General features: G+C 32.1%; 1 protein-coding gene across 2 annotated transcripts in view; it reads right to left on the minus strand.

Annotated features, from left to right (window-relative positions):
* Positions 1–14,367, minus strand: part of LOC139486514 (syntaxin-binding protein 4-like) — a 46,238-nt gene that overhangs the window by 14,087 nt on the left and 17,784 nt on the right. For both annotated transcript variants that reach the window (XM_071271423.1, XM_071271422.1), the window contains exons 6-11: positions 12,416–12,490; positions 8,161–8,279; positions 4,888–5,003; positions 4,278–4,398; positions 2,088–2,323; positions 618–714 (exon numbers count right to left, since the gene is read on the minus strand). In XM_071271423.1, the coding sequence (XP_071127524.1) occupies positions 618–714; positions 2,088–2,323; positions 4,278–4,398; positions 4,888–5,003; positions 8,161–8,279; positions 12,416–12,490 (764 nt within the window). The remainder of the gene's footprint in view (positions 1–617; positions 715–2,087; positions 2,324–4,277; positions 4,399–4,887; positions 5,004–8,160; positions 8,280–12,415; positions 12,491–14,367) is intronic.

Raw genomic sequence — 14,367 nt, forward strand, 5'->3', positions numbered from 1 at the left:
ACACTGAACTATAGGGGTTGACTCTCAGTGTTAATACACCTAGTTAAGTGCAAAAATAGAAGTTATATATCTATATATTCCCAACAACCATAATTTTCTTTTCTTTCTAGACTCTATAACTTTTTTATTTTATATCACTTCTTTTCTGTTAGCTTGTATTTCTTTTAAAAAGATGAATCCACAGTAATTAATGGACATCGGTACTAATTTTAGAAAATTAAAAAAAAATATATATTTCCATCCAAATTTAATTCCTATTTTTAAAACTTCTGCATACAATCATTTTTTAAATTCGATTTTGTTGAACTCTTAATTTTTTAGCCAACCTTCAAGTGCATGAATCCATGAAAATGAGAACCCTATGAACTATATTGAATTCTTGCACGGCAATGACATATTGTGAATTCATTTATTTTGATTGGTATCAATTTTCCGTGAATTGAGGAAAACTTGAATTTTTCGTGAATATTTGAATTCCAGGTTTTGGCAATCTCTACTTACAAAGTCTATAGAAAATTTGCAATTCATTTAACATTTCGATCCTGGTTCACCTGTACCCATGAAATTCACAAAAAAATGGTATCCAAGGAATAATATTGAATCCACAGTATACAGACCTCCGTAGTTGACAGTCCCAGATGAGTCCACATGAAGCCTGTTTCTCATTATTGACTGTTGTTCAGCATTAGGTTCCAGTCCAAGATACTGCAATGCCTAGAAGTAAATATTATTCATATGTGAAAGACATATCAATTGATATTTTACTGTGTGTTTTTCTATGTTGTGATGTTATCCTATTGTTTCAGAAAAAGGGAGAAGGTTTGGATCCATTAAAACGTTTAATCCTGCTGCAAATGTTTGCACCTGTTCTAAGTCATGAATCTGATGTACAGTAGTTGTCGTTTGTTTATGTAATTTATACGTGTCTCTCGTTTCTCGTTTTTTTAATTTTTATACCGATTAGACCATTGGTTTTCCCGTTTGAATGGTTTTACACTAGTAATTTTTGGGCCCTTTGTAGCTTGTAGTTCGTTGTGAGCCAAGGCTCCATGTTAAAGGCCGTACATTGACCTATAATGGTAACTTTCATAAATTTTTATTTGGATGGAGAGTTGTCTCATTGGCACTCACAATACATCTTCCTATATCTATATCAAGAACATTTCTTGTGAATAATTGTAATATTACATCCAACAAGAATGTATCCATAGTACATGGATGCCCCACTCGCACTATCATTTTCTATGCTTAGTGGACCGTGAGATTGGGGTCAAAACTCTCATTTGGCATTAAAACTAGATAGATCACATCATAAGGAACATGTTTACAAAGTTTCAAGTTGATAGGACTTCAACTTCATCAAAATCTACCTTGACCAAAATCTTTAACCTGAAGCGGGACAGAAGAATGGATGGACACATGGACGAATGGACACAGACCAGAAAACATAATGCCCATAAATGGGGCATTACAATGGGGCATACAAATTGTTGAACTACCATAAATCATCTTCTCCTACTTTTTACATAGTTTCTTTACGCTTTTCCCCTGCTACAAAGAGGTGGGAATAAATATGATTTTGTCTATCCCCTACCCCCTTTACACAGGCTTGTATTCACATCAATACATTTATAATCAACTGGAAAACCCTAAAAAACTTATATTTTTCACGCTTTTAGATTGATTGATTGATTGATTGATATTGACTTCACACAACAGCAGCACAAAATTCTATATCATGGTGAAAGCTTTTTTAGAAGTATGATCATTATTTATCATTGTTTTATTTAATTACTACAACCTCCAATATGAAAGTTAATATTAAGGGTAAAGGGCTGGGGGTATAAAAATAGAAAAAATGTTCAATTCCCCTGAAGATGGAAGTGTTTAACCACCTTGATTGGCTCTAAAACTGGCCTTGCATAGTCGGGGAAAATTCCTTTTACATTTTTTCCTTGAATACTAGTAGCCCTAAACATCAATATATATAATAATCAACTGGAATAATCCAATAAAACGTTGGGTGTATTTCTTTTTAGATACATCATCAATATGCACATCATCTAAACATGCTAAATAATACTCACAACTTCCAATTTGTCTATCTTTAATCGTACATGTGGATCTAGGGACAGTTTGCGTGATTGGGACATGTCTTTAGACTTTGGTAATCGGCTATGACTCTGGTGAGTGAAAACTGATGATGCGTTGCTGTTTGATAACCCGTGCAAGGGTCTGACCCCAGGGACAGGAGATATATCCTCTGGGGGTAACATGGATGATACAGAGCATAAACTATCTCTTGGTCTGGAACCTACAGAACCTTTGACAAAGAAAAAAAAAAGAAAATTTAGTATCTATATTGTTTTTCATATACTGTAGAAACATTAATTTTCATGAGGTTCAAATTTCGAGGGTTTGTTTCTTTATAGATGTCATGGGGATTTAATTTCATGGTTTCCAGTAAATGTAACTGACATCATATTTAGATTTAATTTTGTTTTAATTAGTGGATTTATTTTTTTCATGAAATAAATGAAGTTTAATCCTCCACGAAAATTTAAGCTTTTACAGTATTTTATTTCAAGCTATCCTTTTCTGGCCTACATTACTACGAAAATTTTTCGCTATCTGGTAAGGAGTAGGTTCAGTAAGACCCCTTTTTGGCCCCAAAATATAGCAGTTTTAGAAAATTGTGAATATATGTAATCGTTAAGATGTTTATTGAAAAGTAGAATGCTTCTGCTACATAAATATGGGCTGTTTTTGACAATACAATGCACATATTTCGAGTACTAGCATCATTAAGTCGTGTTAAGTTACTGAAATCTTCACAATTTGATCATTTTAGTTAAATTTTAGACTGTTTCCGTCTTAAATGAAAGTGGCCGCATTCGTGTTCATCCATAATATTGAAATGTAAGTTGTATTTGATGATAATGCATAATATATATAAAGGTTGAGGATGAACACGAATGCGGCCACTTTTATTTTTGACAAAAATCATCTGAAAAGTGACGATTTTTGGAATATTTGATAGATTTTTCATAGTAAAGCTTGAATCGGAGCGTTTTTAATAACATAATCAGTTAAAATATTTCCCATAAACTAATTGAATCAATTGAAATAGACACTTACGTGTTTAAAAAGTGTCTAAAATCTTTCGTTAGATGAAGTTGAAAATTGAGGCCGAAATCAGGCCTTACCGGACCTACTCCTTTTTATGTGTACATGTGTAATGTATCATTGGGGATTTAAGTTCTACATCTTTGCAACCATTTGTTTTTCAACTTATGTACATATATCACTGGCGAAAATTAGGATTGTTGCAGCTAAAGTTAAAAAATAAAAGAAATTAGAATGTATACCATTACATTACAATCTATAACAGTATTTGTAAGAATTTCTTGCCCTTTATAATTCAAGTAGTTTTTTCATATTACCCTGAAATTTTTGATGCAAATATGAAGTATGGGCCCATTTTGTATAGAATTCCAGCAAAATTTGTGCTAGAGCAGTCATTTTTATGTGTAGAAACATTTCTTTATGCATGTAGTTTAATAAAAATCTTATGTCTATCAAATATGAATACAAGGCCTCAAAATCTGTATGTTTTACTGACAATTCCTGTGGTATGTACCAAGTCATGAATATGGCCATTGTTATATTATAGTTTGTTTCTATGTGTGATGCATTTTAACGTTGTGTTTCTTTTGTGTCGTTTGTTTTTTCTTATATTCGAGTGTGAATTCACATTACTATAAGATGTGTCACGATACTTTTCTATCCCAAATTCATGTATTTAGTTTTGATGTTGTATTTGTTATTCTCATAGGATTTTGTCTAATGCTTAGTTTGTTTCTGTGTGTTGCGTTTTGGTGTTGTGTCGTTGTTCTCCTCTTATATTTAATGCGTTTCCCTTAGTTTTAGTTTGTAACCCGGATTTGTTTTTTTTGTATTGATTTATAGTTTCGAACAGAGGTATACTACTGTTGCCTTTATCTAATTATAAACAACGTGATACCAATATACGACCAAAAAATTTCAATTTTTGCAACGTATAAAAATGTACTGTCAAAAGTATATTTGTTCCGCCAAACAATAGTTCCACTTGAAACTTTGTTATAAACAATGTCATAATGTCTGTTCCTGTTGGAACAAATGTTACATACTCTTTATTCCGTAAGGAACACATACTGTAAGATTTCTTTTATTTGAAACATATTATGAAGGAACTTCTTTTCCTTGACTGCACATTATATCATATTAATACAAACCTTTGACTTGTGGAGTTGAGGCCATACTTGGGATCATTATGCGATATTGTGGATCACTATGTGTCCTTTTTGGAACCCCATTACATTTCATATGTTCCTCACTACTGCTACTACCATTTATCTACATATAAAAATGTTACAATGTTTTAAAAAAGCGAGGGGTCGGAGGGGTCCTGATCCTGAAATTCTGGGCTTAAAAACATGAAATCCTAAAAACATAAATAAAATCAAATCCTGACAACTCGAAAATCAAGAGAGAAAATTTTCCCGTCAAAATTCCTATGGCTAATATCTCAAAAACAAGCACATTGACCCCTTTATTTTTTTTGCTTTTTTTATTCCTCAAATAATACCATATCAATATATTCTAGTGTTATGGAAAGTTTTTTATTCTGAAACTGAGCAGCGAACTTTCTTAAAAGAATAGCCTAATCAACCTAAGGACAACTTTGCTTGAAGAAAAAACTTCATTAAGTTTATAGTAGTTTCCAGGTAACATGTGAAATATTATTATACATGTATCTCTATTGGACATTGTAGTAATACAAAACATGGCTGATATTGTCATAAAATAATTCTATTTTACAGTAAAACCTGGCTGATCTATTACCTGTGAAGAATATCTGGGACTAGAACTGGAACCTGAGATTTCTCTGGGACTATTTTTGCCATCACTGAGTGAACTGTCTTGGTCCACATTAGGGGATTTTCTATGAGTATCTGTGCCTGAAATGATCAAATATTTAATGTAGGTGTTATATGCCACATGGTTTACCAGAAGAAAAAAAAATAATAGTCAATATTTATGTTTTTGACTGAAGTTGGATATATTCATTTCTATGAAGAGTTATTTCCCCTTAAGGTGATATGGGATTCTAAATGAAAAAATGATAGAATTTTTTCATACTTTGCCAAAACCTAGTATTCATTGATATATGTTCAAATATATATAATAACAAGAGTGCACACGCTGAAATGTCTCGCCTTCTATACTAATCATTGATATTATGTTGATAGTCCTAAGTATAAAGTAAAGTATAAAGCTAAGCTTTATAACAACTGTCACATAAACTTCACATTAACCAAGATAACTTAACATAGACCAATGAACCTTGAAAATGAGATCAAGGTCAGATGAACCATGCCAGGCAGACATGTACAGCTAACAATGCTTCTATACAATATATATAGTTGACCTATTACTTATAGTTTAAGATAAATAGACCAAAACACAAAACTTAACACTGTGCAATGAACCGTGAAAATGAGGTCACGGTCAAATAAAACCTGTGTGACTGACATAAAGATCATAAAATGTTTCCATACACCAAATATAGTTGACCTATGGCATATAGTATTAGATAAAAAGACCAAAACTCAAAAACTTAACTTTGACCACTGAACCATGAAAATGAGGTCAAGGTCACATGAATTCTGCCCTTAGACATGTACACCTTACAATCATTCCATACAACAAATATAGTAGACCTATTGCATATAGTATGAGAAAAACAGACCAAAACACAAAAATTTAACTTTGACCACTGAACCATGAAAATGAGGTCAAGGTCACATGACATCTGCCCGCTAGACATGTACACCTTACAATCGTTCCATACAACAAATATAGTAGACCTATTGCATATAGTATGAGAAAAACAGACCAAAACACAAAAATTTAACTATAACCACCGAACCATGAAAATGAGGTCAAGGTCAGATGACACCTGCCAGTTGGACATGTACACCTTACAGTCCTTCCATACACTGAATATACTAGCCCTATTGCTTATAGTATCTGAGATATGGACTTGACCACCAAAACTTAACCTTGTTCACTGATCCATGAAATGAGGTCGAGGTCAAGTGAAAACTATCTGACAGACATGAGAACCTTGCAAGGTACGCACATATCAAATATAGTTATCCTATTACTTATAATAAGAGAGAATTCAACATTACAAAAAATTTGAACTTTTTTTTTCAAGTGGTCACTGAACCATGAAAATGAGGTCAAGGACATTGGACATGTGACTGACGGAAACTAGTAACATGAGGCATCTATATACAAAGTATGAAGCATCCAGGTCTTCCACCTTCTAAAATATAAAGCTTTTAAGAAGTTAGCTAACACCGCCGCCGCCGGATCACTATCCCTATGTCGAGCTTTCTGCAACAAAAGTTGCAGGCTCGACAAAAATGATAGGTCACTGCATATTTTTTAAGCTACATGTTGTGACAAAATGACACCTTTTTTTATGGATAAGACAGGAAAAAACACAATTATGTGATTAGATGCTAAACTAAATGATTGAATTGTAAAATAAACTAGATATCATTGAGATGGGAGCCATCTCTGTGGGCCCCGCTGTGAATAATGTGCATTAAAAAATTGTATCTTTACCATAGGACATGGGTTTGTCAACTGAAATCAAAGTTTTTGACCTTGACCTTTGACCTAGGAAGTTGTAAATAAATTATGACACACCCTTTGGTGTTGGTTTATATACATGTCAAGTATAAACTTTGAAATGATAACAGTTCTCAAGATATAGAGCGGACAAGATCTTTACCATAGGACATGGGGTTGTCAACCGAAACCAAAGTTTTTGACCTTTAACTTTGCCCTAGGCAGTCGTTCATAAATTATGACACACCCTCTGGTGTTGGTTCATATACATGTCAAGTATAAACTTTGAAATCATAACGGTTCTCAAGATATAGAGCGGACACGATCTTCACCACAGGACACAGGGTTGTCAACTGAAACCAAAGTTTTTTTACCTTGACCTTTGACCTAGGAAGTTGTACATACATCATGACACACCCTCTGGTGGTGGTTAATAAACATGTAAAGTATAAAGTATGAAATCATAATGGTTCTCTAGATATGGAGCGGACACAAAGTTAAAGTGTTACGGACGGACGGACAGACTGATCACTATAGGGTGACCCGCCTTTGACCTAGGAAGTTGTACATACATCATGACACGCCCTCTGGTGGTGGTTAATAAACATGTAAAGTATAAAGTATGAAATCATAATGGTTCTCTGGATTCGGACGGACGGACGGACAGACTGATCACTGTAGGGCGACCCGCCTAAAGGCGGGGCCCTAATTACGAGAAGATTGTTTTTAGACAATGTTTTGAGAATATCAAGGTCACAGGTCATTTTTTTCTGGATAAGATACAAAATAACAAAATTCCATGTAGATTCCTTCAGAAAATGCAATATTTCAGAGTTATCTCCCCTTAAAATGCCAATTTAAAAACATTATAAATCAAGCAAAAAACAATTTATACTTTAAAAAATATTAATATTTATAAGTTATAATCTTGTAAATTTGTTCTTTTGAATGCAAATTCACATTAGTTATCTGCATTCCTGCGTTTAATTTTGCTAATTTGATTGAAAATCTGGACCTTAGATTCTCTGTTTTTTACAATCCAAGATGGCGAAAGACACCCATACCACCTTCAGTTGTGCTAAATGGTCCAGTATAATGAAGAGTAAATAGATTCTTTAAACACTAATTTGATTATTAAATAAACAGCATTACAAGCTACAAACTATGTATTTCAAGAGAAAGAAAAGAGAAAGAAGAAATACTAAGGACTGTTCAATTAAAAAATGCATGGTGCCTACGGAAGGCGCTATGAAAATGTGATATTAAGCAATTTTTTTTATCACATTAACTGTACATGTGAACCCTAAAAAGCTTTCAATATATACCTTCGCTTGGGTATCTACCTTAATTTCTATTTCTTTTGTATGCACCTTAATTTTCTTTTGATTATAAAGATCATTCACATGATAAAGAATAAATAAATAAATAAACAGCAATGACTTAAAAGCATGGATAAGATGACTATCTGCTTACCATATCCAGATGGAGTTGTTGCCCTTGATGTAGACCTGTTTTGAGAATCATTATTAGGAATAGGTGTACATGGAAAACTGTATCCATTCTGTTTCTCAAGGATCTCTTGGAATTCATTCCTGTAAAAAAACATGCAATTTATTCCTAGAAAAACAACCTCCTTTATACATGGACTGTCTTTAGGTACATAATACGTTTAAAACTCTTGTTTTTCCCTGGTTTGTTTAAAAAAAAACAACACATGATGACCTTTGAACTTGTGCAATTTAACATGCTTGAAAAAAATAAATCTGATTAATGGTTTCAGGCATCAATATCTGTAAATTATGGATTTTTTTATCTTTTTTTTTTTGTTGTTATAGCAAATCTATTTCTTCTTCATGAATGATCTACAAAAAGATGTGTTATTTCTATGTGAGGTCATCAGACATGGTCGTATTTTTTCAGGCTGTCACAATAGGAAATTCATAGGAAAGCAAGAAAATTTGACAGCGATCATAATCAGATTTTAATCAATGATGATCCAATATCAACAGAACCACACATTGATTAAATTTTTTTATTTAATGGGAGCAGAAAGGGATAAATTTGCGATGAATTAGAGAAATATATATATATATATATATATATATATATATTATATCAATTATAACTTGCATTAAATTCTGAAAAAAGACATTATAGCACTAATCAATCTCAATTTTCTAATATCCCAATTGATTAATTAATGCATGGAATAGTGTTATTAACTTACGCTTAATAAGTTTCGCTCGATATAAAATAATCTGAATTGACATATATATATATCTGAATGCATATTGTGTTACTTTAGTCATATTGTTTGACTGTTAGCGTAGAAGCAAGCTAATAAAGCACTTTTACTGTTTTTTCCAACCATTGATGCATACATACATGACATATATATACCTCTAAAATGTGTATTATAAATATAATTATCAAATGCATAAAAAATATATATACATTCAATTAACATAATGCAAACACTTTAAATTTTTCAGCAATATTTAATCAAAGAGCTGAAAGCTCTGAAGAAAAATGACGTCACTGTCTCTAATATTGGGATAGTTTTTATGCAAGTCTTGATTTTCACATACCTTAATTAGTTTAACAATGCAACATGTCTCGTAAGCATATAATTGATATTCGTATATGTGTGTGTGTGTTTGTGTGAAGTGAAGGTGACAACTGGCTGTTTTTTAAGACAAATGAATAGGTCAAGACTACCTGAATTGTACAAATAAATACCGTAGAAAGGCTTGTATATTTCTCACTGGTACATAGTCTGAATCCGGGTCCGTTCGCCCCTTTCACTTTCACACCCTACATGTTCGCACCCAATCTTAATTGGTTTTGTGTTTAATAACTCTGTAAGCAAGTGTTTTCTTATAAGTATAATTGTTGTCATTGTCTCAAAATAAAGTGAGACAGCATTTCTTTTTGTGTTGAATAAATCTTAATCATGTTTTAGATAGCGTATTGTTAAAAATTATAATAATCCTTTCTAACTAAAGTGGTATTTTGTCAACGTTTTATTTTGTGTTGAATAACTCTTAATCATGTTTTGTTAGTGTATTGCTATAACTTTGTTTCATTGACTTCTTTCAAAATGAAGTGAGATTCTGACTATGGTTTTTTCTGTGTGTTGAATAGATTTTATCATGTTTTGGGTATAATAGTGGATTGCTATATTTTGGTTCCTATATTTTATTGTTTCGTTGTTTTAGATCAAAGGGACCAAGCTGTTAAAAACAATTATCTTTTGTGTTTTTCCTTAAAAATCTTCAATGTTTTACTCATACCAAGCTATAAATACATTCAGTATTTACACCAAAGCAATTTAAAACAACAATCATGATTTTCCAATTATTCAACTTGAATTTGAATTAAAATTGGGCGCGAATGAGTAGAGTGCAAACAGACCTTGGGTGCGAACGTGCGAGGTGCGAACGTGTAGGGTGCGAAAGTGTATTGGGCGCGAACAGACCTGATACCACATAGTCTGAACCCCCTTCTCCCACAAAATATTAAGTAAATAATCTTTTTGTTACTGTTATCAAAGGTCTAATGAAACTCAGGTAATTTCAAACATTTGTCAAAGAATTCTAGTCAAACCGGCACCTGGACAAATCAGCACCTGGTTAAATCGACACCTGATTTAGTCAATTCGTCACCCATGTTAAATATAAATTTGCCATTTAACTTTGCCATTAAAGTGCGAGGTTTGGCATGCCATAAAACCAGGTTCAACCCACCACTTTTATTCCCCTTTAAAAGTGTCCTGTACCAAGTCAGGAAGATGGCCATTGTTATAATATTGTTCGTTTCTGTGTGTGTTGCATTTTAACGTTGAGTCGTTTGTGTTTTCTCTTATTTTTGAGATAAGACTTGGCACGGTACTTGTCTATCCCAAATTCATGTATTTGGTTTTGATGTTATATTTGTTATTCTCGTGGTGTTTTGTCTGTTGCTTGGTCCGTTTCTGTGTGTGTTGCGTTTCGGTGTTGTGTCATTGTTCTCCTCTTATATTTAATGCGTTTCCCTCGGTTTTAGTTTGTTACCCCGATTTTGTTTTTTTGTCCATGGATTTATGAGTTTTGAACAGCGGTATACTACTGTTGCCTTTATTTAACAGTATTTTAAGCAAAAAGAGTAAAAAATAAGTAAGGGGTTGCCAGAATTTTTTTCAGTATTTAAGCAAAAAGAGTTAAATACTAACTTTCACATTTTTGGGTGTTCATGTACATTTTGTATATATTTATTTTTCTCAACTTAATGACTTTTTTGGTGTATTTTTAATGATATATATATGAGTAGTCAAAATAATTATTACGTCTGGCAAGGCTTTTTTAATTTTATTCTGGGACACCTTTCTATGACCGCAAGGCTATGTTAATTTTTTTCTGGGACGCCTTCCTACGAACTTCATAGGAAGACATCACAGAAAAAAAATAAAATAGCCTTGCCAGACGTCATAATTATTTGGACTAATACATGAGATATTGGATATGTTTATGCATTATTTAAACCAGTTGAGCATTTTACAGGATTGTTTGTTTAATGCTTTTTAAACTTTACTGAAAAAAAAACACCTTAAATTTGCTTATTATTTGGCATGAAAGTTTGATTTATTGAAAGGGACTCGTAGTTTTCCATTTTATTTTAATAATTGTCTAATTGTTAAAACAACAGCTTGGGTAAGGGCTTCGTTGTTTACCTTTATACACAACAACATATTCACTATGTACTTGGTAACAGTTATTAATTAATTGAATAGAAAATATTATAACAAATAATATTGGATGCCGAATTGACGTCAAATAGGTGCCGATTTGACTAGATGCCAATTTAACCAGGTGCCGACTTGACTTGTACGTTTCAATTCCTCTGCGATCGTTTGCGGTATTTTCTTGAGAAAAACCTATTTTCCATCATCAAAGAGAAGAAGAAACTGCTTGAAAATGATTCTGGAACGCTTCATGATTGTTAAAATAAGTTAAATTCACTCAAAAAACAATTTTAAAACTTGCGATGTTTAAACAGGAAGTTTTAAAAGCACGTGTAAAAGAAGAAATTAACCGGTGAAAGTTGAAATCCGTACATAACAGATATCACTATATTACGACTTTGAAAGCAAAACAGTTCCATCCTTTTGTAAAACAGTCTTTAATATACCTATCACATTAATGTTTGAAGGGTCTTAAGCTTATTCAAACCATAAACGGAATGAACAATAACCGATTACGTTTTGTAGTTTACAAATTCTAAACTGGTTCCCGTCAAACTACAACACTTTGTTCGAGTGTAGTGGAATACAAGCAGAAACCAGTTAGTTTGTAAACTGGTTCCTGGCTGATTACTACACAATGACCTCTCATGCATAATGATAACACAAGCAAATTCCAGTTTGTATAGAAAATAGTAAATACGAAACCAAGCGCGGTAGGCAGAGAAATGTAATGAAGTTCAGGTCGCCAGTAATGGAACAATGACTGCGTCATTTTCCAAAAAAAAATAAGAAAGTCAAATCAAACAAATTAAATAAATATCAGGGTCTCTTTTCACAAAAAATCTGAAGTCATACAACAGAACAAAAATTGATAATAGTTGAAATGAAATGTTCACCACTTAAAAGTTATTTTTCATGTAAGATTTTTTAGTGAAATAAGTCACAGGAATACAGTGATAATTCATACCCTATAAGCATGAAAAGTTATTTTTAGAATTCCCATCATACCTTGCTATTTGATCTCTACAAATCACCATGACTACATGATTAGTAGCTGAAGCCTGACGTAGTATAGCTACCGCCCTGTAAACAAATTTAATAGTTAGTAATAATAAAAATATACAAAGTTTTTACCTGGAACATCATACAACTGTTCTGTAAATAAATATTACATTTTAAATTTTGTTTTCTTTCCAAAAATGAAAATGTTAAGGACTATTCCATTAAAATGTATGTTGGAGGGTAGGAAGGAACTTTCAAAATTTCCCTACAACCAGAACATTTTTTTAGATAATTTTGTAACATGGTAATAGATAAATGCATACTCTCTGAAAAAGGACCCATGACCCACATTCAATAATTAAACCCATTATACTTTATATTCATATATTTACTTTGACTCTTTGACAAAAATATAAAAAATTAAAAAAAATTGAACCAACCATTTTATAGGAAAAATTACACTGGATATATAGCAGTTTGACAAACACTAATTTTGATCATTGAGAAGCTTAATATTCCCATAACAACACAACGTAATTAAAACTTTTAGCTGATTTTACAGAGTTATCTTCCTGTAGTGTTAGGTACCACCTTAATTATTCATCTAGTGCTAGAATAATCAAATGAACAGCCATTTTGGGGTGCTCTATAGCTTGTTGTTTAGTGTGAGCCAAGGCAATGTTTTAAAGGTCGTACATGACCTAAAATGGTTTACTTTTTACACTAATTGTGACTTGGATGGAGAGTTGTCTCATTGGCACCCATACCACATTTGTATATCTAGTCATTTCAATCAGGAAAAACTTTCTCCATTCTCATTTTCTTTCATTTTTTAAAAAATTAAATTAAATTGAACAAATATATATGAACAGTCAGGGGACTTACTGAAATAAGTGATTTTTAAATCACTTATTTGAGTAGCAAATTCGAGGTTTTGTTACAATACAAATTGGGATTTTGTAGTTTTTTCAAAATTTTAAACACATAGGTTTAAATAATATCTTTTAATCAGTAAAATTAAAAAAAAATGAACTTTTAGCTTCTTTTAAGTAGCAAGGTTTATGCCTTTAATGGTATCATTTAGCTGAAAATTCTAGTTTAGTTGAAAAAATGCTATAATAATGGCTTTACATAATGAACTGAAACTTTCCTAAAAGATTTTTCCCAGCAGTGCAAGTATTTTTCCTGTGAAGTTCAAGGTTTCATCTTTCAGATTATGTAATAAAATTCTACTGTTCGCGATAACATTTTCACTGTTCGGGGGTGTTGAAATTGGTGGGGGTTATTAAAAGAATGATACTTAAAGAAGTGATTTTTGGGAAGGAAATTGAGGTCTGATACTTAAACAAGTGATTTTTATGTCATTATCCTAGATTTAGTACAAGGTCATCACCTGAAATGACCTGGTCATCCTAGACAACACAGATGTTGGTTCTGATAAGTTTAGAAACATAATTAGTCCCTGGATCATTAGTATTCTATATTTAAAGCTACAATAAAATTAAATCACTTCTTCTAGTGATTAATTTGTACTACTTAAATAGGTGATTATTAAAGAAAGACAACTCTAACTTCCAACCTTTATGGAAATAATGTTACTTGAATCAGTGATTTAGAAAATCACTTATTTAAGTAAGTCCCCTGACTGATGAAAAGCAAACTAATATTTAAGGATGTTCTCTTGTCATGTTTTGGAATTTTTGTCAGATTTTTCGGAATCCTCTGGTTTTATTCATTTGAATGCCTTAAAATATATTTGCCAATTAAACCCTATTTTTCTTTTTATAAATCTTTTACAAGTATCACTATAAGCAATCTGTAAAAGTCTTACAAAATCCTTCTTATTTTTTGATAGCTTTAGGGCACTTAAACTTGTCAATAATAAAGCTATGAAAAATCGGGAGAGAACATTTTCACCCAAAAATTTCAATGGCTATAATATCTAGAAAACAAGCACA

This window comes from Mytilus edulis, chromosome 8, assembly GCF_963676685.1.
Source record: "Mytilus edulis chromosome 8, xbMytEdul2.2, whole genome shotgun sequence".
NCBI classification, from domain to species: domain Eukaryota; kingdom Metazoa; phylum Mollusca; class Bivalvia; order Mytilida; family Mytilidae; genus Mytilus; species Mytilus edulis.